The sequence below is a fragment of the Cotesia typhae genome, unplaced genomic scaffold (assembly GCF_013202065.1).
Source record: "Cotesia typhae breed Kobodo isofemale line unplaced genomic scaffold, CoteBio_Ctyphae contig_26, whole genome shotgun sequence".
In the NCBI taxonomy this organism is placed as follows: Eukaryota; Metazoa; Arthropoda; class Insecta; order Hymenoptera; family Braconidae; genus Cotesia; species Cotesia typhae.
Window position 1 is genome coordinate 352,245 of NW_027423732.1, and position 23,372 is coordinate 375,616.

A 23,372-nucleotide genomic window follows, 5' to 3' on the forward strand; every position below is an offset into this window, starting at 1 on the left:
AGTTTGAACCCAATCAGTTCAGTAGTTTCCGAATAGGAGCGATTTTAATTTTCAAAATTTTTCCTAATTCGTCAATGACGTCACGATATTTCGTCGGCGGGTTGTCAGATTCAAAAACACGGACGAAGGTTTGTCGGGGATGGTATACTAGACGCCCTTGTAAATTTTGGAGCCAATCGGCTTGGTAGTTTTTGAGTGGTACGAGAATTAATCAAAAGGAGTGGGGGAAAATGAAGGATTTTTTGACATCGGAAAACGGAAAAAAAAATGTTTGTTCAAGTTAATGAATGTTGAATGATGTAAAGTATAATTAGCAATCCGGAAAATGTGTCTGGACTTTAGAATGCTGGGAGAATGTCACAGTACAATTACAAAGGAAAAAGGAGGAAGGGGAGGAGGAAGAAGGAACTGAGCATTCCCGGCAAAGCTTGTCATTTAAATTGTTGCCGAAGCACCGAACAAAGCCAAGACAATGTCCACAGGTGGGTTACTTACATAATTAAAATCCAGCATTAGAAAGCCCTTTTTTCATGCTAGTTGCATAACTCTCGCTCTTTAGTATTTACATTTTTTACTCAACTTGAGTCACTCTGTTTTTTCTTGTCAATGTTAATCTCTGTGAAATTATGCGTGGAATTAACTATTAAGGCCTCTATTATGGAAATTAACCACGAATTAAAATTTTATGGAAGACCAGACCGCGTTTTTCCTCCCATTTAAAAGCTCTGATTTCCCCCACTGCTTATTTTTTATTAATTTTCGTACCACTTAAAAACTAATGATCAGATTGGTTTTAAAATTTATAAGGGTGTCTAGTATACCGTCCCCGACAAACCTTCGTCGGCGTTTTCAAATCTGACAACCCGTTGACGAGATATCGTGACGTCATTGATGAATTAGGAAAAATTTTGAAAATTAAAATCGCTCCCATTTAAAAACTACTGAACCGATTGGGTTCAAACTTTGTAGAAGTCTTTATTTTGAAGATCCCTAAGACTTTTTGACGTCAGTTTCAAAATCCGTCGACCCAAAAACAGCTACGTTTTTTTAACGGATCTATAAATTTTCCCTAGTGATTATTGCCATATCTCCTAAAATATTAAAGATAGAGTTGAAGTACGTTGACGTTTTTTGTAGGAAATTTCCTAAGCTACAATTTTTGTCTCTTATAATTTTTTCCTAAAATCAATATTTTAGGAGTTACAGCCACTTTTATACTACCTTTAATAATTAAACCTCAAAAAAATCACTGCAAAAATTCCTCTAAAATAAAACAAAACAAAAACATTGTTAGCATTGTTTGTATTCCGGTTTTTCCGCTCGTTTCGCCTCTATTATTTTTATTCGGCTTTAATTTCTTCCAACCTCCACGCCCGTATCGCCGATGTAAAAGCCCAATCGGACATGAATTTTTTTTATTCCAAACAAAGGACATTGTTCGTGTATAAGCTTGTAGACAATTTTCCGCAGTACTGCAGAGAAAATAAAAATAATTCTTACCTGAAACGCGATAGCTTCCCTCTCGACCTCAGTCATGTTTTTAAAAATAGTATTTATGATGCTCAGAAATTTTTCTCGTTGTAAAAAGCTCGGCTGGTCCTTCTCAAAGTAATCGATAAAGTCGTACAAAATGAAGTACGTTCCTGGAACAAAAAAATAATTACGACTTGAATTTAGATTTTTTTTTCTACCCCCGAGAGGAAGTGATAAGAAATGTACGACAAAATATCGGGAAAAATGCGGATGCTCTTTCACCACCTGGAGGCACTTTATCTGCACTCTTTTCTGGCATTCTCTCCGGAAAGATGCTTGTGACATATATTAGCTACAAGAAATGTCAACACGTGCATTTGTATTCACAATATTCTCCTCTGGCTGCCTGCTTCTTTTATTCTTTGTTCTCTCTGGAAATCATTTTTCCACGATGTAGTTGAGTTACTTCTGGACGGGATACAAATAATGCACTTACACGAAATTTCAATAGGCAAGATAGATGAGAAGGAGCTTTTTTGCTACATGAAGGGTCGATGTTTCTATGGGTTGTAATGGGTCAGAATTAATTATTATGTAGCTGCTAAAATATTCAAGATAGACGTTCACAACATGAACGTTTTTTGTAGGAAATTTTCTAAGCTATAATTTTAGTCTCCTATGATTTTTTCCTAAAATCAATATTTTAGGAGTTATCGCCTTAAATACAGTGCGTAGATATCTACGCACTCCTACGAACAATTGAAATCTTCATATCTCCTAAAATATTGAAGATAGAGTTGAAGTACGTTAATATTTTTTATAGGAAATTTCTTAAGCTACAATTTTGGTTTCTTATGATTTTTCCCTATAATCAATATTTTAGGAGTTATAGCCATTTTTCTTATCCCTAATTCCATAAACCCAAAAATAGCCATTTTCTCTCTCAATTTATAATCTATATGATAATAATAATAATTATCATTATCACTGGCGTTGAAAAAAAAAATAAATGACCGTAGAGTAAGGCCGGATCGATGACGCTTTCGCTGTAAATAATTCTATGATGGAGAAAAAATGTTGTCGCTGGAAATTACTCGACAACTTTAATGCCATCATTTATAAATGTTGATAAAAAACGCGAGTACATTCCGTACACATATGCACATTTACCCTCCCCCTCAATTCTTCTACCCTTGCCCGTCACCGCCCGTGTACTCTCGTGTATCAAAAGACTTTTTCTCTCCTTTTTTTTATTGCATCTGCGGAACGGATCGGATAAAAAATGTTTCATTTCTCTTTTATTTTTTTGCTTTTTATTTACCCTCGCGGAGCTGAAAACTTTTATTGTGAATATATGGAGGCTCTGTTTCAGCACATTGTCTGTTTTGTCTGTTTAATGTCAGTTTTCATGCTTCTCGGTGTATTATACAGATTTTTTTATCGTTTTATTCAAAGGTATGCTGATGCATTGCAATTTAGTGCTCATTAGAATTTATAACTACCTGTTTTTTTTTTTTGAAAAACAAATAATTGAAACATGAGTTTTGACGCAAATGTGAATTAACTCTTCATACGTCCTTGAATATTCGAAACAGATGAAAATGACAAGAATGGTTTTTATAGGAAATTAATTAAGCTACAATTTTAGTTTCTTATTATTTTTTCCTAAAATTAATATTTTAGGAGTTATCGCTTTTATAACAGTGCGTAGATAACTACGCACTCCTACGCACGATTTAAGTCTTCATATCTCCTAAAATATTCAAGATAGAGTTGAAGTACGTTAATGTTTTTTATAGGACATTTTCTAAGCTACAATTTTAATCTCTTATGAATTTTTCCTAAAATCAATATTTTAGGAGTTATGGTCATTATTTTAGTGTGTAGTCATCTACGCACTGCTGCGCACAATTTAGATCACCATATCTCCTAAAATATTGAAGATAAAGTTGAAGTACGTTAATGTTTTTTATAGGAAATTTCCTAAGCTACAATTTCAGTCCTATAAAATTTTTTCCTAAAATCAATATTTTAGGAATTATCGCCATTTTAACTACAATTATTGTAGTGATTCATTATAAAATTATAATCTCGTAAATATTTTAAAGAATTAAATTTGTTTTAAGCACAGTTTTAAACCCAGTAAAGTTTCAGCTGATATCGGTGTATGCTGGCAGGGGATGATGGCCACGTCTAGTAGAGTGAGGGTAAAACCGGGAGGCACGACCTTCTCACCTGCCTACATAGTACCCCCAGGCTCACCAGCCTCTATCGATTCGACACTAGCAACTTGTTGGCTACCTCTAACACTTCCGTTGTGTGCGCTGGACTTTCTTTCCTTTCAAATTATATATCATCCCCGTTTTTTTTTGTTTTTATTTTTTTCACACAACTATTAATTATCTTTTATCTTTATGTTTTTATGTATCTCATGTTTTAGTGATTTTTAATGAATTCTCCGAGAAAAATCACCCATTTTCACTCTCGGAAACCATTTATTTTAGGTACATACATCTCTGTTTTACGAGATAAATTTAATTGCAAAACCCATAAATAAGTAATTTTGTTTTTATTGCTCCTACATTATGTAATATTTATGTATAATAAAAAATTATGGCTGGTTTGACGATATAAATTGTTAATGGTCAGGTGGGTGCTATAAAATTGGCTATAACTCCTAAAATATTGGTTTTAGGAAAAAATTTCATAGGACTGAAATTGTAGCTTAGGAAATTACCTACAAAAAATGTTTTTGTACTTCATCTCTATCTTTAATATTTCAGAAGATATAAAGAGCCTACTAAAAAATATTAAAATCATAATTCCCTGGAGCTTGCAGGAAGAAATAAGCTTATAGAGAGCTTGTAGGTCAAAGTGACTATAGCTTAACCACAGCGCTGATAGAACGAAATATCGAGCTATCAGAGGTCAAAAACTCAGCAAGTTGACTTGTACCGAAGTTAGCAGAATGTAAAAATATATTTGAGCTTGTAAGAGCTTTTAGTGAGAGCTTGAGTCACAAGTGGAAGAATAGGTAAAAGCTTGCTAGATAAAACATCAAATAGCCTAAAACCTTGCAAGCCCTATCTTTTCTTTTTGCTCAGGTAGAACCGCACCAATTTACCTGACCCTCTGCTTCTCTCTAGACATTTTGTAAATCGTATCGGAGCTTTTTTATTCTCTTCACGTTCACAGTTTTCATAATTAACTCCCCAAGAGCTTTTTCTCCGAGTGCGAACAATTAATTCTGTCAATTTTACGTGAGTAAATTTTACTTGGTAATTAAAACTTGTAAGCTTTCGGTGAAATATGAGAGCAAGATCAAAAGCTCGATATGTATTTTGTAGATGACGGTGAGAAGACTCAAAAAAGTTGCGAGCTTTCGTGATTCACAAGCTTGTAGACTGAAAGCTTGCAAAAGAAAATCGGAAAATATTGAAGATAAAAAAGATTACTTTCTTTAGAGTTTTATGATTATTGTAAAAGATCGTTGTTTTAACTTGCAAGCTCTGGGTTAAGAAACGACATTTGATTGCAAGCTCCAGGTATATTTTATATATCGAGGTCAGTAGATTAAAAAAACCCAAGAGCTTTTACGATTTGAACGTATCTAGAGTGAAAGCTTGCAAGATAAAAATTGAAAATTAGGAAAAGATTTTTTATAGCAAAAGTTTCATGACAGTAGTTGAAATTGCATCACTAGAAGTTGAGTTTCTTACAAACTCTAGTATTTACTGTTAAGAAGAAAAGACATTGAAGATGTTAGAAAATAGTCCGAGACGTAGACGAAACTTACAACACACAGCTGAGAACATAATCAACCCCAGTCTTCCAGATAAGAGGATTGAGATAAAGAGAAAGTTGGAGAAACAATTTTCTCCGTCACACGAATTAACTTTTTTTCCCCTTTACGATTTTACGCTTTTCCCCAAAGCTCTCTTCAAGATTTTTTTTTACAAATTCAATCTTAAGAAATATTACATCAAATCCTTTACAACATTTCAAGCAATTATCAATTTACAGAAAATTTCTGGTTTCTCGTTGTTGAGCTGCAAACTTTCAGCAAACAAACCTTTCAACGTTAAAAGCTCAATGTATATTTTGAAGATGACAACCCAAAGATCATAATAATATGCGAGCTTGCGGTGTTCACTGTTATTTAACCGGTGAGCTTGCAAGCTAAAGATTAAAATTTTATCAATAATGAATACAACCTAGTATTTAAATTTTTTGGAAAGCTAGCACCAACTGAGCTTGAATAATTAACGATATTAAAATATTATTACTCAAGCTCGTCACAGCTATCGATTAAGCTCGGCCTTGAGACCGTAATCACCGAATCAATAGCTAATGTTAAAATCATTTGCAGCTCGATAAATGCTTGATAATTCAGGCATTTCGATAATATTCACCCAATGTTATCTATTATTATTGCCCGTGTAATGCAGAAAATATTCAACTCGCAAGCTTACCATCCGTGAGCTCATTAGCATGAAAGCTCGAGTACCAATGAAAAGTACGGGATCTCGGGATTTTAAAAATACCAGAGCTTGCGGGGAAAGACTTTAATTAACCTGAAAGCTTGCAAGTTTAACTTGACTCACTTGTCGAATTCTTCAAGTTTGTTGATTGTAACTTTTATACTTGAGATTTTAATGACGCAGGAATATCTTAGAGCTTTTTTTTCGAATTTCTAATATTAGTCGTAGAAGAGGCGATAACTCCTAAAATATTGAGTTTAGGAAAAAATTGTAAGAGTCCAAAATTGTAGCTTAGAAAATTTCCTATCATAAAAGCTTTTCAAACCATTGAGCTTGCAGCTATTGTAGAAGATCCGTACAAAAGCTCCCGATAAAAGAAGATAATAAATAATTACACTAATGCAAACGTGTTTATGACACCGATACTAGTTCGTACTAATGATCCTAGCTTTTGAATAGAGTCAGGTTGTTATGATAGCTTTTGATAAACGGCGGATATGTCAGTATAACAATAATGATAATCATAGCCAGATAACGATCACAATATGTAACGAGGATTATTGTTCAAGAGTGCTGTTTATGTTGCACTGTTAGTGGCTCTGGTATCGAAGCCCGAGCTGCGGCTAAGGCTGCGCCTGATGTTGATGTTGCTGATGATCGTGATATGTTACCGAAGTACCAAACATTAATTTCAATTTGCGAGCTTCCTGGCTTCCACAGTGTGTATATAACAACTTCTCGGACTAGATACGGTGTCGTTGAGGATAGTTTCGTGGTTGAGTGTATGGGCTTGGAGATCTCCCAGGCTTTGAGGATTAATTGATTGAGTGGTCAGCCTCGGGTCAGGATTTCAGGCTACGGCTGTTTTAATGGGTTAAATACTTCAAGGCTATCCGGTAGTTTGCTAGTAAAAACTACTATTTTTCACGAAGTTCGGGTCTTAATCCGCAAGCTCGGGGTTTCAGATGATTGTTATTGCAAAAGCTTTCGGGTTGTTTGCAAGTTCAAGGGCTAGGGTGTGAGGAAATACGAGAGCTTGTGGGATAAAGTAGTCACCCAAGGACTAGTCGTTGGAAAAATTGCGATAACTCCTAAAATATTCATTTTACGAGAAAATTATATGAATACAAAATTGTAGCTTAGGAAATTTCCTACAAAAAATGTTCTCTCACTTTAGCTCTATCTTCAATATTTTAGAAGATATGAAGACCTAAATCGTGTGTAGGCGTGCGTAGTTGACTACGCACTGTAATAATGGCGATAACTCCTAAAATATTGATATTAAGAAAAAATCATAGGAGACCAAAATTGTAGCTTAGGAAATTTCCTATGGAAAACGTCTTAGAACTTGAACTCTATCTTCAAAATTTTAGGAGATATGGAGACCTAAATCGTGCGTAGGCGTGCGTAGTTAACTATGCACTATAATAATGGTGATAACTCCTAAGATAATCACTTTAGGAAAAAATCATAAGAGTCAATAATTGTAGCCCGACAAATTTTTATATTGATTATATACTTTATCTAGTTCTAAAATACCATAGGAACCTTGAATAAATAAAAAAGCTCTAATATAATCTGAAAAGCATAATTTCTTATAATTATTCTGAGAATTTTGAAAATTCCATATTTAATACATGAAATTCCTATTTTGATACACCGAAGCAAATTGTTATGAAAGTTGCCGCTCGTCACACGTCATTTAAGTGAAATTACATTTCAAGTAGCATGAATATTCATCGTTTACCTCCCACATGAAAATAATTATGCGCGGGGGTGTAATAAATTATCGAAAAATATCTTAATTAACATTCCAACAATTTTAACTGTTGCTTTTGTTATTATGGTAATTATTATGAATCATAATAATAATAATAATAATAATAATAATAGACTATATATCTTAATAATTAAAATAAAATAATATTTTTACGGTGGCAGATACGTCGCAGGCGAAATAAAAGCTGTCGAACCAGAGCTGGGAATCCAGGTCACAAAAATTCGATTATCGCATGGTATCGGCGGAGTGAAAATTCACAAGAGAGAACGAGAAATAAAAAAAGGGACAAATAAAAAATATAAGCCTCAAGGGTCATTGTCGTGCTAGATTTGAATGTTAATTGAAATTATTAATCCAGGTTTTTAATTACAGTTATGGGTTGTGCAGATTTTTCCTAAAATATTTGCTGAAAATTTTTAGCAGAAAATTTTTTGGATTCAAGTGACGATAACTCTTAAAATATTGAAAGTAGAGTTGAAGTACTTAGATATTTTTTGTAGGAAATTTCCTAAGCTACAATTTTTGTCTCTTATAATTTTTTCCTAAAATCAATATTTTAGGAGTTATGAATATTTATATTGTGCGTAATGATTTACGCACTCTTACGCACACTTTAGGTCTCCATATCTCCTAAAATATTGAAGATAGAGTTGAAGTACGTGAATGTTTTTTGTAGGAAATTTTTTAAGCTACAATTTTGGATTCTTATGATTTTTTCCTAAAATCAATATTTTAGGAGTTATCGTCATTTTTATGACCACAACCAAAAAAAGGCACAATAATTTTTACCACGCTCCTAAAATTTCCCCCTCCACTGTAAAAATTTTGCATGATAAAAATTACTAAGTACAAAAAAAAGTTTTTTCACACTCTCTTACAAAAAAGCTAATTTATTATTGACTTGTCTGTAAATGGTAGCAATAAAAGTAAGACATCGGAATGCAATAATGTAAGCACGGAGCGCACAATATCGCAGGTGCAATATTAAACTCTTGAATAATTCATCGAGTAATTCCGGATGCCAGTGCAACCGGAAGTGTCCCTGAGCCTCAGTGGCGCGACATTTTATCGCAAATTAACTTCACGTTGGTTAAATTAAAAAAAAAAAAAAAAAATTAATAAATTTTCAATAATAAATAATTAAATAATTTATTGTTTTTTTTTTTTATTCTTGTTCTTGCGTTTGAACAAAGAATCGAGCGGAAAAATGTGTGACGCTATGATACGAGTCACTGGAAAGCCAAACGACCCGCGGGAATGATAAAAGCTCTTTTGTACTGTGGACAGCTCGGGAACCGCCAGAAGCCTTTGGAAACTCATTACAGCTGTAGTTTGGTGTGCACTCTCTGAATACCGATTTTCTTCGTATGTGTTCTATAGGAGCATACCCGATGAAGATTATGTTTATTTAATAATCTTTATTGTCTTGTCCTGTTTTATTTATATTTACAACAGAATTTTTTTATTAAAATAGAACTAAATTAATTTAAAAGTAGTGATAACTCCTAAAATATTAATTTTAGGAAAAATTCATAAGAAACCAAATTTGTAGCTTAGGAAATTTCCTACAAAAAATATTAACGTACTTCAACCCTATCTTCAATATTTTAGGAGATATGGTGACCTCAATTGTGCGCAGTAGTGCGTAGATGACCAAGTACTGTAGAAATGGCGATAACTCCTAAAATATTAATTTTAGGAAAAAATTATAAGATACCAAAATTGTAGCTTAGGAAATTTCCTACAAAAAATATTAACGTACTTCAACTCTATCTTCAATACTTTAGGATTTATCGTAACTTAAATAATGATAACTCAGCAAAATCGATCATGACCCCTAAAATTGTTATTTAATATCTAAAAAAAAAGGTATAAAATAAAATAACAATGAAAAGCAGTCTCTGCATAATAAGCACTATTTTAAAACTAAATAAATCCTTTGTACCCCGCTGATAAAATGACACAATAAATAATAGGAGGGTTGATAACATAATGACATTAATATACAGATCCAAGTGTGTAAATAATGATGATGGCTTGCTAAAGTATCCAGTTTATATCGAGGGTTATAAAGACCGTCTAATCGCATCACTGGATCACAAGCTATCATTTCCGGCGCCGGGACTCGCGCTTCCCCCACTCCTCGGCCTTTCTACTGTAAATTGTCACCGTTTTAGTGCAATTTTCCGCGAAAAAATTTATAAAATGACCGCAGATTATTTGATAACAGAATTATCCGGCCCACTTGTCCACTATCTGGATTAAATTGAATGTAAATAGTGTATAAAAACCACTCCATGCACCAATAAATATCGATTGAAATTTTTAACGAGTCAGTTAAAAGTCAGAAGGTTAATTTTTTTTAATTTAAAATTGAATTTTAGGAAAATAAAATAGAAATTAGAAAATTAAATTCCGCAGGAGATTGCAGTGGTTTGAGTTAGTTCTACGCTCCCTTCTCTTTACTTTAATTATACTAAATTCCGCGGATCAACTCCCGGAAATAGAATAGTTCGTTTGACATGGAAATTGTCGATAATCGACAGATAATAATAATCAATACTAATATCCGATAATTATTATCATTATAAATTTTTCCGGTTTTTTATTTAAATTGCGGGTGAATTAGTGGGTTTACGAAATAATTGTTCGAACAAAAGTTGACGGAAATTAAATTGTAAAGAATTTTTGTCTCTTATAATTTTTTTATAAAGTTAATATTTTAGGAGTTATAGCTATTTTTAAACTGACTGAAGGATTTTCCAGTTTTTTTTTTTTTTGGGGTTATCACTAATTAAGTAAAGATAACTCCTGAAATATTAAAGATAGGCCTGAAGTACTTAGATATTTTTGATAAGAAATTTCCTAAACTACAATTTTGGTATCTATTAATTTTTTCCTAAAATCAATATTTCCGCGTAAAATTCAAAATTAAATTTCAAGGTCATAATTTTGGTAATTTCAAAAAAATTTCCAACTTTACAAAAATTCAATTTACAGCCAAAATATCAAAAATCCTAAAAAATAATAAGAAATCTTTTTTGTAGAGAATAAAATTTCCTACAACTTTTATATAAACTATTTTTAATTAAAACCAATAGTTAAAAAGTTATTTTTAAAAAACTTATCACCAACGCCATCTCTTGAAAGTTAATCCCGAGAGTTTTAGTGATTAAAAGTCTGTCAAAGAGTTTCTTACAGTGGAAGTCGAATTACAAGGATAACAAGAGTCAGATGAGCTCCGAGAGTTTAAAGAGGATGAGAGGTTGAAAGCTGAATGGTAAGTAAATTGTAGGGACAACAATAGACTGCAATTTCCGGTGATATTCCACCCACTGCTCTCCTTTTACCAAGTTTAATTCATTTCTGCGGTTTTCCTTACAAAAAAACTCGATTATATTCTTGTGAGTTCACATTTGGGGTAAGTTGGTCAGCTCACGACAAAGAGGAGCCCGAGACGAGAAGAATGAGTACCCACAAGCCTGGGTTCTGTCATATGAGCACACACGAGCACACATGACGCACACGTGTGAGTTTGCCGCAATCGGGGCTTGTGGGTACTCATTTTACGCGGAATTTCCTCAGAATTAAGAATCCGCAAGCCACTAAACCGTAACTCCAACCAGAGCCGAGAAAATCCGAGTTTTAACGAGCGTTGAGTAAATAAAAAATGGGCGTAATAATGAATAGGGATTGATTTTTATCAAATAACTGAGTCTGTTTATCTCGATTAAATAATTCCGAGATAATGGATCCTAAAAATAACTAATAAAACAACGAGAACAAGATTCACCCGGCGGCAATATCGCGAGCGAGACGCCAGATGTAAAGAGAAAATCAATATCTCTGATAATGCATTATCCACAAAAAAGCAAGAACGAAAGGACACGTCTATTTTTAATAAAATGACTGCTTGGATTTAATTTTTCAAAAAATACCGATAATTTCTTTTTGGGTTTTTTTTTTTTATTCTTTAATTAAAATACAGTGACGTTGATCGGATGGTAAAACTCGGTTACGGTTTATTTAAAAAAGTCAATTTATTTTAATCTTTAGTTACTTTTTTTTCGGCCCCGACAGACATAGATAAGGTCGCGAGAATAATTGATGCTGAATGTTAAAGTTCGTTGTTAATTTGTCATAAATTTGACGCTTTTAGATTTATCGGCGTGATCGAAATAATTTTTTTGACGTAAATGTAACAGTTACATTTTTAGTTACTGTGAGCAACTGGTTGATTCTTTTTCAAAATTTTTACTTGGAATATTTATTATAGACCATCCCGAATAACCTTTCAGCGTCAAAATAATTATTGATCAAAAAATTTTGAATTTTGACATAAATGTAACAGTTACATTTTTTGTTACTGTGAGCGACTGGTTGGTTATTTTCTAAAATTTTCTTCAAAAATGTTTGTTTTAGAGTGTCCTGAACAACCTTTTGGCGTCAAAATAATTTTTTTTCAAAAAAAAAAAAATTTTGACCAAAAATTTTGATTCTGACATAAATGTAACAGTTACATTTTTGGAGTTTGAAGCTGAAGGAGTGAACAAAATAGGACTCAAATAAAAGGTATAACCTCTAGAATATTGATACTGCACACCTAAAGCAGTAAAAAAATTCCCAAGGGGTAAAACGGGCCATGAAATTAAAAAAAAAAACCAGTAGTGGGCATTTACCTCTGGTGAAAATGAATAAATGAATCGATCGTGTGATTAAAAGGCCACGGGGTTACGGAGTGAAAAGTCAGTGAGTATTGCAACCTACACTTTTCCACCCTCGCCCCTAGCCGGGAGCGTCTTACAGCAAGACCATAGCCTTAGAAGTATGAGTTGGTGAGTTGTTTTCCAGTTGTATGTACACGGTTAACTAGGTCGTATATATAATTTCACGTGTCTACACACAGGGGGATATATAACTTGTATAGACATGTTGTATATACCGGAAGTCTTTTTCTATATCTTTTTAACTATTCAGTTATAACTTGAGAGGTTAAATGTCATGACTGCTGAATATTTGCTTTTTTTTTTCCAAAGAAAAATAAATATCGCTTTGTTTAGGGTGTTTATGGGCGACCCACTTTGCCCCTATTGACAGTTTTTCTGATTTATGAACCTACAGTGTCTCTTTTTATTAGCCTCTAGTCATTAAAGTTGGAATTTTTCAAATCGGAGCAGTCTTTCACCCCGAAACGGCAAAAATGTAACTGTTACATTTATGTCAAAATTCAATTTTTTTTGTCATAAATCAATTTTTTTGTCAAAAAAATTTTTTGACGCTCAAAGGTTGTTCAGGATGGTTCAAAATGAAGATTAGAAGTAAAATGTTCCAAAAATAGTCATCCAGTTGCTTCCAGTAGCAAAAAATGTAACTGTTACATTTATGTCAGAGTAATTTTTTTTTCCAAAAAAATTTTTTTGACGCTAAAAGCTTGTTCAGACCAGTCTCCTATAAATATTCCAAGAAGAAATTTAAAAAAATATCCAACCAGTTGCTCACAGTAGCAAAAAAAAAAAAAACTGTTACATTTATGTCAAAAAAAATGATTTTTAAACTGAAATTGGGAATGTTTAACCCCATTTCATGGAATTCAAACATCACTTGGCTTTCCAGAGTATCAAGTGATATAAGTGGTACGTATAACTGTGACTGCAACCCCCAATTTACCTCGTGAATAATTCAAACATCTCAATCAGAGCATTCCCTAAAATATTAACGCACCAAAGTAGAGGAGAGAAAGGTAAATGTAGGTCAGCATTGAAAACATTAGCAACGTAATTTTATTTTACGGACACCGAGAACATCTTCATAAATTTAATATTCTTATGACTATTAATCCCCTTGTTCTAAGTGATTTTCCACCGCCAAAGGCTATGATATCCGCCTTTTAAGTCGGAACTTACTTTGCATTATTTGGCTCGAGCAATTACAAAAAATGAAACTGTTACATTTATGTTAATTCATTGCAATATTTGATGTTATATTCATTGTTCTCTTTTTTAAGGAAAAAAAATTTTTTATATAATTTTTAAGAAATTTGAAATTTTTACATAAATGTAACAGTTGATTTTTTGCTACTGGAAGAAACTGGATGACAATTTTTAGAATATTTTTATTCTAATCTTTATTTTGGATCATTCTGAACAACCTTTCGGCGTCAAAAAAATTTTTTGACAAAAAATTGAATTTTGACATAAATATAACAGTCACATTTTTGCTACTGTGAAGAACTGGCTGGTTATTTTTCAAATTTTTCTTCTGGAATCTTAATTTTAGAGTGTCCTGAACAACCTTTCAGTGTCAAAAAAAAAAATTTTTTTCAAAAATATGGAAATTTGACATAAATGTAACAGTTGAAATTTGCTGATATCTCAGCTTCTAGTGGGGATATAAACCTTCAAAATCGGACTCAAACGATTGATTGGGTTCTCAGAGACTTCAAAGCAGCCGAGAGAATAAATAATCTCGAGCGGAATCGAATCAATACCAAAGAATCTAAGATTTCTCAATTCGGGCAACAGGTTGAAAGTGTAGGGTGTAGGGTGTTTGAGTGGTGCTCTCCGGAATAAAAGCTGATTCACCTCAGCGCCAAATGATCCGTAAATGCACATACTCAGGAAATAATTTTAACGGTCTACCGGGTTTCTCACCTTTGATTGCTTCATATAGGACGGAGGGTAGTGCTAGATAAAAAATTTTTCTCCAACTTAAATGACCGTTTTTCATTCGGTATATATTTATCCAATCGTAAAATTCAATCATTTTAAAATTATTTCCATATCGTAATTTAAATTGACTTTATCCATTTTTTTTTATTTCATTTTAATGTTTAATATCGAAACGAACGGAATATTAAAACGGAACGAACAAAATAACGGAATGTATTTGATTTTTAGTGCTATCGACAACCCGTTTTATATTTGTTGCCAATGACAGTTGTGACAGAATAATATTTTTTTTGTCACTCCCACGGGTATTTAGTACACGAATAACGATCTTGTTTCATACCAAATTCACAGGTGAATTTTATCTACAAATATTTGTACGTTATATCAAACTTCCAATTGCTGGTTAATTACGATTTTATTTTTTAGCGTCAGAAATAATATTTACCTTTTTTTTTGCTGCCATTTTCAGGCATTAGGGGGATCAGGAGGGTGAAAAGAAGGCTTTGGAATCAATAATTTTTAAAATGCGACCACTAGAAGCCGAGAAACGCAAAAAACGTAACTGTTACATTTATGTCAATATTAAATTTTTTGTTAAAAAAATTTTTTTGACGCTGAAAGGTTGTTCAGGATAATCTAGAATTAACATCTCAGAAGGAAAATTTAAAAAATAACCAGCCGGTTGCTTGCAGTAACTAAAAATGTAACTGTTACATTTATGTCAAAATCAATTTTTTGTCAAAAAAAATTTTTTTGACGCTGAAAGGTTGTTTAGAATGATCAAAAATGAAGATTAGAATTAAAATATCGCCAAAATGGTCATCCAGTTGCTTCCAGTAGTAAAAGATCAACTGTTACATTTATGTCAAATTTCAATATTTTTGAAAAAAAATTTTTTTGACGCTGAAAGGTTGTTAAAGACAGTCCATAATGACTATCGAAAGTATAAAATCTAAAAATCCAGCCAACCAGTTGCTGAGAATAGCAAAAATGTGACTATTACATTGATGTCAGGTTAGTTGTAATCCTTGTAGTTGAGTGAGTAAATCGGGGCGTATGAATGGTGAAAATAAATCCGGTGGTTTTGGAATAAGAGTATAAAGTACGTAAGACTTAAAGCAAATTTATCGACCGCGCCTCGTTTAACTTTCTCGAATCGGAATCCGGCAATTTAGCCAATAGCGTCTGATCTATTTCATCATTTATATATTTCTCGAGATTAATGTGTCTGGATGGATAAACCTCCAGCGGGGGCTCTTCGATCCAATTTAGATTTACTGTTATTATCATTGCGATCACTATTTAGATTATCTTATTTTCTCAGCGCGTTTATTACCCGATTGAGTAATTTAGATCTTGGAGGAGCCTCGGACACCTGTAACATTAACACAATTAACTGACCAGTTTCTCGGTGTAGACATTGTAGTGTCCAATATGTCCCTAATCGGGAATTGGAGTTGCTAGCTGGGTGGAGCTGATTGTTCGCATCTGTTGAATCTGGACGGGAGCCAACACTAAAGTTTAATTTAGGCTTCACTTTAACCACTGCTTTTAATTTATACTGTTGTGGGTTTCAATTGTCGACCTTACGATTCATATATGTTTACTTTCATCCCCTACTAACAGAGTTATGACTTACAATATACGATTTCAGTATTACAAGTCGATAAAATTACAGGGATAAATGTAACAGTTGATTTTTTGCTACTGGAAGCAACTGGATCAACATTTTGACGATATTTTAATTCTAATCTTCATTTTTGATCATTCTAAACAACCTTTCAGCGTCAAAAAAATTTTTTTTGACAAAAAATTGATTTTGACATAAATGTAACAGTTACATTTTTAGTTACTGCAAGCAACCGGCTGGTTATTTTTTATATTTTCCTTCTGAGATGTTAATTCTAGATTATCCTGAACAACCTTTCAGCGTTAAAAAAATTTTTTTAACAAAAAATTTAATATTGACATAAATGTAACAGTTACATTTTTTATTACTGTGAACGACTGGTTGGCTATTTTTTTAAATTTCCACTTGGAATATTTTTTGTAGACTATCCTGAACAACCTTTCAGCGTCAAAAAATATTTTAAACAAAAAATCAAATTTTGACATAAATGTAACAGTTACATTTTTTTCAATATCTCATAAACTTACAGGATTAAAAAAATTCTTTTTTCTAAAATGAATTACACTCTGAGAATACATCTAGGATCGATCTAACTAAGACAAACAGCGAGATAACAAGAAAAATAATTAACGAAAGCTTAACGTGAATGAAACAAAACGTGAACTAATTGGTTTCTTGGAGGAAATTGAATCCTGCATTAAATCATCCGTAAATGTCACGAGGAAAGTTACGAGCTTAAGTATTACGTCGAGCATGTGACTGCATTGTAACAGAAAATAGTCAGAGTATAAGCATCAAAAGATTTTCTTCCTTGTCATAGAACTCTAAAGAATAAAAAAGTTAAATAACTTTCTTGATTCGTTTTACATTTATATTTAAACTTCTTTTATCTTTTTACAGATCAATTCATTTGTTAATTTTTTTTTTTAATTTTTTTCTGGGTCACTGAAGATTCACTGTAATTTTTTTTTTTTTTTTTTTTTCAAATTTAAATTACGGCTAAGCTATTGAGTTTACAAGAAAATTTTTTAAACAAAAATTATAGACGATTTAATTTTCTATAAAAAATATTTAAATGATTTTTTAATATCTCGCATAGTTTACCCATAAATCGGCTACATAAAATCGATTTAATAAATAATAAAATTACCAGGCTGAGTATAGTTAAATTTGCTGTTACAGATTTATTAAACATGTCACTAATTCATCCAGCTGTCAATTATCCAGCGCATCAATGAATTCTGAGGCAATAATTGGGTCAGTGTGTCACTATAAATATTATCTGTTATGAAGTAGTCAGTTGAAAGATATTGCGTATCGATTACAAACTTCTTTATTGAAAAAGCTGTCACTCGAGCAGACAGACCTGAGGATTGACTCGATTGAGACATATTGCTCCCAAAATTACCTCCCGTGTTCACTTTAATTTATCTTTCAACATCAATCATGAAAATTGGCACTTTTTTATCCAATTTTAAACTCTAGAACCCCTTCAATATTAATTTTAGATAAAAAAAAATCAGAAAATCGGGTGTAATTACCGATCTAATACAGAAATCGGCACTTTTTTTTCGATAGATCGGGTCTACAGACCACCCCGGAGCTGAGGATACCAAAAGATCGGCACTTTTTTGAAATATCGGTATGGGACTTCCGGGATTTAACATCAAGGATAAGTTATTTTTTGTTATTCTAAACTTTCACTGGGTTTTTCTCAGTTTTGTTCTGATGAAAGTAGGGGTTTATATACGTCATTTCACGCGGAATTTAATAGAGAATAAGGTAAGGGGATTCTTTTTTCAATAAAAAATTTTTCTGATCCCCTAAACCGGGTTAAAACGGCCACAGGATTTGTAAATAGTATCTGACATAAATGTAACTAATTTTCTTTTAGTTATTTCTAAATTTCTGGGTTGAATATTGAGTTTAGAAAATCTTACCTTCATTCTGATTATTCCCAATCAAGATTTCAGTCTCCTTAAAGTCAGCCTCCTTCAACAGCTCGAGCGGATGTTTAGGCAGAAAAATGCCATCAATAGTCGGAGCGGAGGGGAAGCCAAGAATCCCCCAGTAGCTGTTCCACTGTTGAACACTGATAGTCTTGGCATCAACGGACCTTAGACAAGCCATGACCCGGGCAGGATTGTCAATCAGCATAGTAGAATTGCACCCGCAGTCATCAACAAGCACCCTTGCGACATCTGTTGCCTTTTCAGCGGTCATGAAGCTCCAGGGTGCGTTGAGAGTCCCACTCTGGAGGACGCCCCTCCTTACCAGGCCCCTAGTGACGGGACTGATGAGGTGGAGGGAGACGGAGCCGCCCCCGGCGCTCTCGCCGAAGATAGTGATGGCCTCGGGGTCGCCTCCGAAGGCCTTGGCGTTGGCCTTGAGCCACTTGAGGGCCAGGGCCTGGTCCCAGAGGCCCATATTTCCCGGGGCCTCTTCGCTGGAGCCGAAGTACTTGTTCAGGTAGAGGAACCCGAAGGCCCCCACCCGGTACTGGATCGAGGCGATGATAGCGTTGCTGGTGACCGCCATTAGGTCCGCGTCGTACACGTCCAAGGTCGCGGTTCCAGTCATGTACCCACCTCCGTAGATCCAGACCAGCAGCGGCATCCCCCGGTGGTCCTCCGGGGTCTCCTTGTGCCTCAATCTGTACTTCTGCGGCACCCAGATGTTCAGGTACAAGCAATCTTCCGACACGTTCGTGTTTGGGTTCCACATCTCCTCCCCCTCGAACCCTGGGAAGTACTCGTACCGCTCCTGGAAGCAGCTGTTGCTCAGGCTGGTCGTGTTCAGTACTCCGTGCCACGGGTCCATCGGCAGCGGCTTCCGGAACCGCAACGGCCCAATTGGCGGCTTTGCGAATGGAACCCCCAGGAACACGTGGACTTCATGGTCCAGTACTGTTTTGGAGGTTCCGCGGATCAGACCGCTGGTCGTTTCGATTATTAACGGGTCCGACCTGGCGAGGGTTGTGAAGTTGATCACGCAAAGTAAGAGGATGATAGTTCGGCCTGACGACATCGTGAAGCGTTGGTGGTGATACTATAGATGGTCAGTTGACTGTCATTGCACTTGACACTTTTGGAACACTAGAGCACTGTAGATTGGTTTTTAGATTAAAAATTTGAGTGGTACTATGATAGTTTGGGAGGTGAAAAGATAGTTATGGTAGTAGGAGGGTACTCAAGTAGTTTAGGAGGGATAGTTAGTGACGAAGATGGTACTATGGTAGTTTGGGAGGGATAGTTTGGAGATAGGAAGGTACTATAGTAATTTAGGTGTGATAGTTAGTGCCTGTATGTTATTATAGTAGTTTAGGAGTGATAGTTAGTAGTTTAAAAGCTAATAGAAGTAATAGTTAGTGACTATGACGTCATAGCGTAAATTTAGGAGTGATAGTTAGTGACTGTGACGTCATTAAACTAATTTAGGACCGATAGTTAGTGATTTTAACGTCACTAAATCAATTCAGGAGTGATAGTTAGTTACTATAACGTTATTAAATTAATTTAGGAGTGAAAGTTAGTTACTATAACATCACTAAATTAATTGAGGAGTAGTAAGTGATAGTTTAAAAGCTAATAGGAGTGATAGTTAGTAACTATAACGTCACTAAGTCATTTTAAGAAGGATAGTTAGTGCCTGTAACGTTACTATATTGATTTAGGAGTGATAGTGAGTGATTACAATGTCACTAAATCACTTAAGAAGTAATAGTTAGTCACTATAATTAATGGGAGGGATAGTTAATGACTATAACGTCACTAAATTAATTTAGGAGGCATAGTTAGTGCCTATAACGTCACTACATCAATTTAGGAGTGATAGTTACTAACTACACCGTCACTATGTCTCTTTAAGAGTGACAGATGATAGTTTAAGTGCTACTATGCTAGCTTAGAAAAGGATTTTGAAATAGTAGTTGATAGTTACAAATTAATAGCTATCAATAGTTAATAGATTAAAATAGTGACTTTTTAAATTAAATAAACTTTTATTTAATAGTAACACTATATATCACAATAACTATTAAAATTTTTAAAAATTTGATAGTTTTAATAGTATCACTATTTTAATAGTAATTACATACAATAATAATGTATCACTAAAAAAAAATTTTTTTCACTATTAAAATAGTAGTACTATGTCAATATATTTTATATTGACACTAAAATAGTAATTACTATTAATAGTAGTACTATATCACTATAAAATTTAAAAACTATCAAGCCACTATTTCCATCATAGTAACACTCAAAAATAGTGAAAATTAATAGTAGTACTATGTCACTAAAATTAATTTGCCAACCTATAAATTTTTTTTATTAATAGTATTAATAGTAGCACTATGCAATTTTTTTTTTTTATTTTTAGAAATAAATAATGTTTTTTATTTTATATCAGGCACGATTTTAACGAGAGGTGTTTATCGCGGACACGCGATACTGATACTACGACCGACATGCCGCGATGCACGGGGTCAACTGAACTACCGCCAGCCGCGAGCCGCCAGGCTACGAGGTGGAAGGTATAAGGTGGATCGTGGATCGTGGAACAGTTTGTGTACACGAGAGGGTGTGTTATATATATATATATATATATATATATATATATATATATATATATATATACATATGTCTAATGTGGGTTAGAGTTAGATTTTATGTGTAAGAGGGAGCGAGGGTGGGAATAGAAGAAGCGTCGGCGCATGGGTACGTCTTTTCCCTTTTCCCTTCGATTCTATATGAAATATACCAGGGGCAAGCTACTGGGTTACTTTGAAAATAAACCCGATGCTTACTGTTTATTATTTACTTTTAATTATTGAGAAAAAAAATTTTTAAATCGGTAGAAGGCTTTTCGGGGTATAAAGAGGATTTTTAGATAAAAAAATCAGAAAATCGGGTGTAGTTACCGATCTAATACAGAAATCGGCACTTTTTTTTCACTAGATCGGGTCTACAGACCACCCCAGAGATGAGGATACCAAAAGATCGGCACTTTTTTGAAATATCGGTATGGCACTTCCGGGACTTAACATCAAGGATAAATTATTTTTTGTTATTCTAAACTTTAACTGGGTTTTTCTCAGCTTTGTTCTGATGAAAGTGGGGGTTTATATACCTCATTTCACGCGGAATTTAATGCAGAATAAGCTGAGAGAATTCGTTTTTCAATAAAAAATTTTTCTGACCCCCTAAACCGGGTTAAAACGGCCACAGGAGTTGTAAATAGTATCTGACATAAATGTAACTAATTTTCTTTTAGTTATTTCTAAATTTCTGGGTTAAATATCGAGTTTAGAGGAAAATCCAATGAGACATTTTTTATAGAGCACTAAATTTCCTACAAAATATTTAAAAAAAAATTATTTTTTATCTTCAATAATTTCCAAGATATTTTAATTTTAAATTCAACATAAATGTAACACTTTAAGTGAAGTGTTATTTTTTAATAAATGAATAATTTAAAGCAAAGTTCGAAGAGTAAAATGCATGAAATGCACCGTAATATTTCAATACACCGTTCAGTAATGGTGCAACAGTGTAGCTGAATTTGAATACCACTTGTGTCTGAATTGATACGATTCCGTGGCGGTAAGAAGGGAAGGAGGCTCCAAAGGTACGATCGCTATTCCCAATAAATTCTCCTTCCGTAATTTTTTACAGATTCTTTTTATAAATTAACCGTGTGTGACGTGGACGTCGCTGACACCTGGGTGAAACTTGTAACGACAATTTGAAATTCTATAGGGATTTTTATAAAACTTTAACTATTTTTTTATTAAAAAAAAAAAAAAAAATCCAACCTGGTGATTTATGACCCAGCTCATCGATTTATTTTTACCGTAAAACTTTTTTATATCGCGAGAGACGGGGCAAACTTTTTGATGATTAGTGGCCAGCGTCTATCGATAGACTTAAAGTTTGTACTCATATTCAAACTACGGATAATAATTTATAATCAACGAGCGTTTCATTGAAAATTGTCATTATGGAAAATTATTTAGGACCTTTTAGAGTTTGAATTTATGGAAGTTTAGTTGTTGTTCGAAGACGCTGATTTCACCGGAAATATTGGAGATAGAGGAAAAATTTGTAGAGATTTTTTGTAGGAAATTTAGTGCTCTATAAAAAATGTCTCATTGGTTTTTCCTCTAAACTCGATATTTTACCCGGAAATTTGAAAATAACTAAAAGAAAATTAGTTACATTTATGTCAAGGGTAACCTTGAGATTTTTAGATTTTTTAAATTGGATTTTTGGGGGAGGTATGGGAGATAGAAGAAAAATTTTCAGAGATTTTTTGTGGGAAATTTACTGCTCTATAAAAAATGTCTCATTAGTTTTTCCTCCAAACTCGATATTTAACCCGGAAATTCGAAAATTACTAAAAGAAAATTAGTTACATTTATGTCAACTTTTAAAATTGGAAAATTTTTAAATGTTTTATGGAACTTTTTTGTCGGGAATTTAGTACTGTACAAAAAAGGTCCCTTACTTTATCTCTAAAATTGATATTTTACTTAAAAATAACCGCGAAAGGCCGAGCAAATTACAATACTTAATTAACGCTATTAAAATTCAGGTAGAATACGGTAGTACGCGGTAATTACTCTGCTCAAAGGGCTTTTGTACAAAGATGCGTGCTCATTAGTTTCACGAAACATGATTTTGTATCCTTTTCTGCGTGGAAAATTAATTAATAACATTATTTATTTATATTAAAAAAAAATATGAGATAAATGTATCTAATTTTTTTTTGCGTTTTTGAGTAAAATATCAATTTTAGAGAAAAAGTCAAAGAGACCTTTTTTGTAAAGAATTAAATTTCCAACAAAAAATGTATAATTTTTTTTTTTGATATTTTTGATAGTTTTCAAAATATTTAAAAAATAAAAAAATATGACATAAATGTAACTAATTTTATTTTTTGATTTTTTTAAATTTCTGGATAAAATATTAATTTTAGAGAAAAATTCAATGAGATATTTTTTTTAAAAAACAAAATTAGCTATCGAAATACTGGGCGTATGAATGAGTCAAGCTGTTAAGTCAGAGCTAGTAATAATTTAATAGAAACAATAAATGCGTGGAAGATCGTCAATGATCGTGGACGAACGAGCTAACGATTGGTTGAAGCTCGAGGGCATAACGAGTCTCTTCCGCTGACAATTTAAATCGTTCATACTCGATTTGTATCATTATTATTGCTGGGTAAGTAAGTAAGTGTAAGTTAGGAAGGGGGAGGGGGTAGGGGCTTAAATTTCGAGGGAACTAAAATATAATAAACAAATACAATAATGGTATAAAGACCCGTGAGAGACACCGCGA

The 23,372-nt window shown here is 33.3% G+C and overlaps 3 protein-coding genes across 3 annotated transcripts in view; 1 reads left to right on the plus strand and 2 right to left on the minus strand.

The window, feature by feature from the left end:
- The window catches only part of Ache-2 (acetylcholinesterase 2), a 32,224-nt gene extending 11,720 nt beyond the window's left edge, over positions 1–20,504 (minus strand). Inside the window, exons 1-3 of the mRNA XM_074239670.1 lie at positions 20,348–20,504; positions 17,973–19,135; positions 1,501–1,643 (exon numbers count right to left, since the gene is read on the minus strand). Of these exons, the coding sequence (XP_074095771.1) occupies positions 1,501–1,643; positions 17,973–19,059 (1,230 nt within the window). The 5' untranslated portion in view covers positions 19,060–19,135; positions 20,348–20,504. The remainder of the gene's footprint in view (positions 1–1,500; positions 1,644–17,972; positions 19,136–20,347) is intronic.
- LOC141525267 (retinol dehydrogenase 12-like) overlaps positions 1–23,372 on the minus strand; it is a 44,891-nt gene that overhangs the window by 20,051 nt on the left and 1,468 nt on the right. The window lies entirely within an intron of this gene.
- Positions 17,269–23,372, plus strand: part of Osi23 (DUF1676 domain-containing protein Osi23) — a 33,548-nt gene continuing 27,444 nt past the window's right edge. Inside the window, exon 1 of the mRNA XM_074239679.1 lies at positions 17,269–17,289. The gene's annotated coding sequence lies outside the window, so the exon portion shown is untranslated. The remainder of the gene's footprint in view (positions 17,290–23,372) is intronic.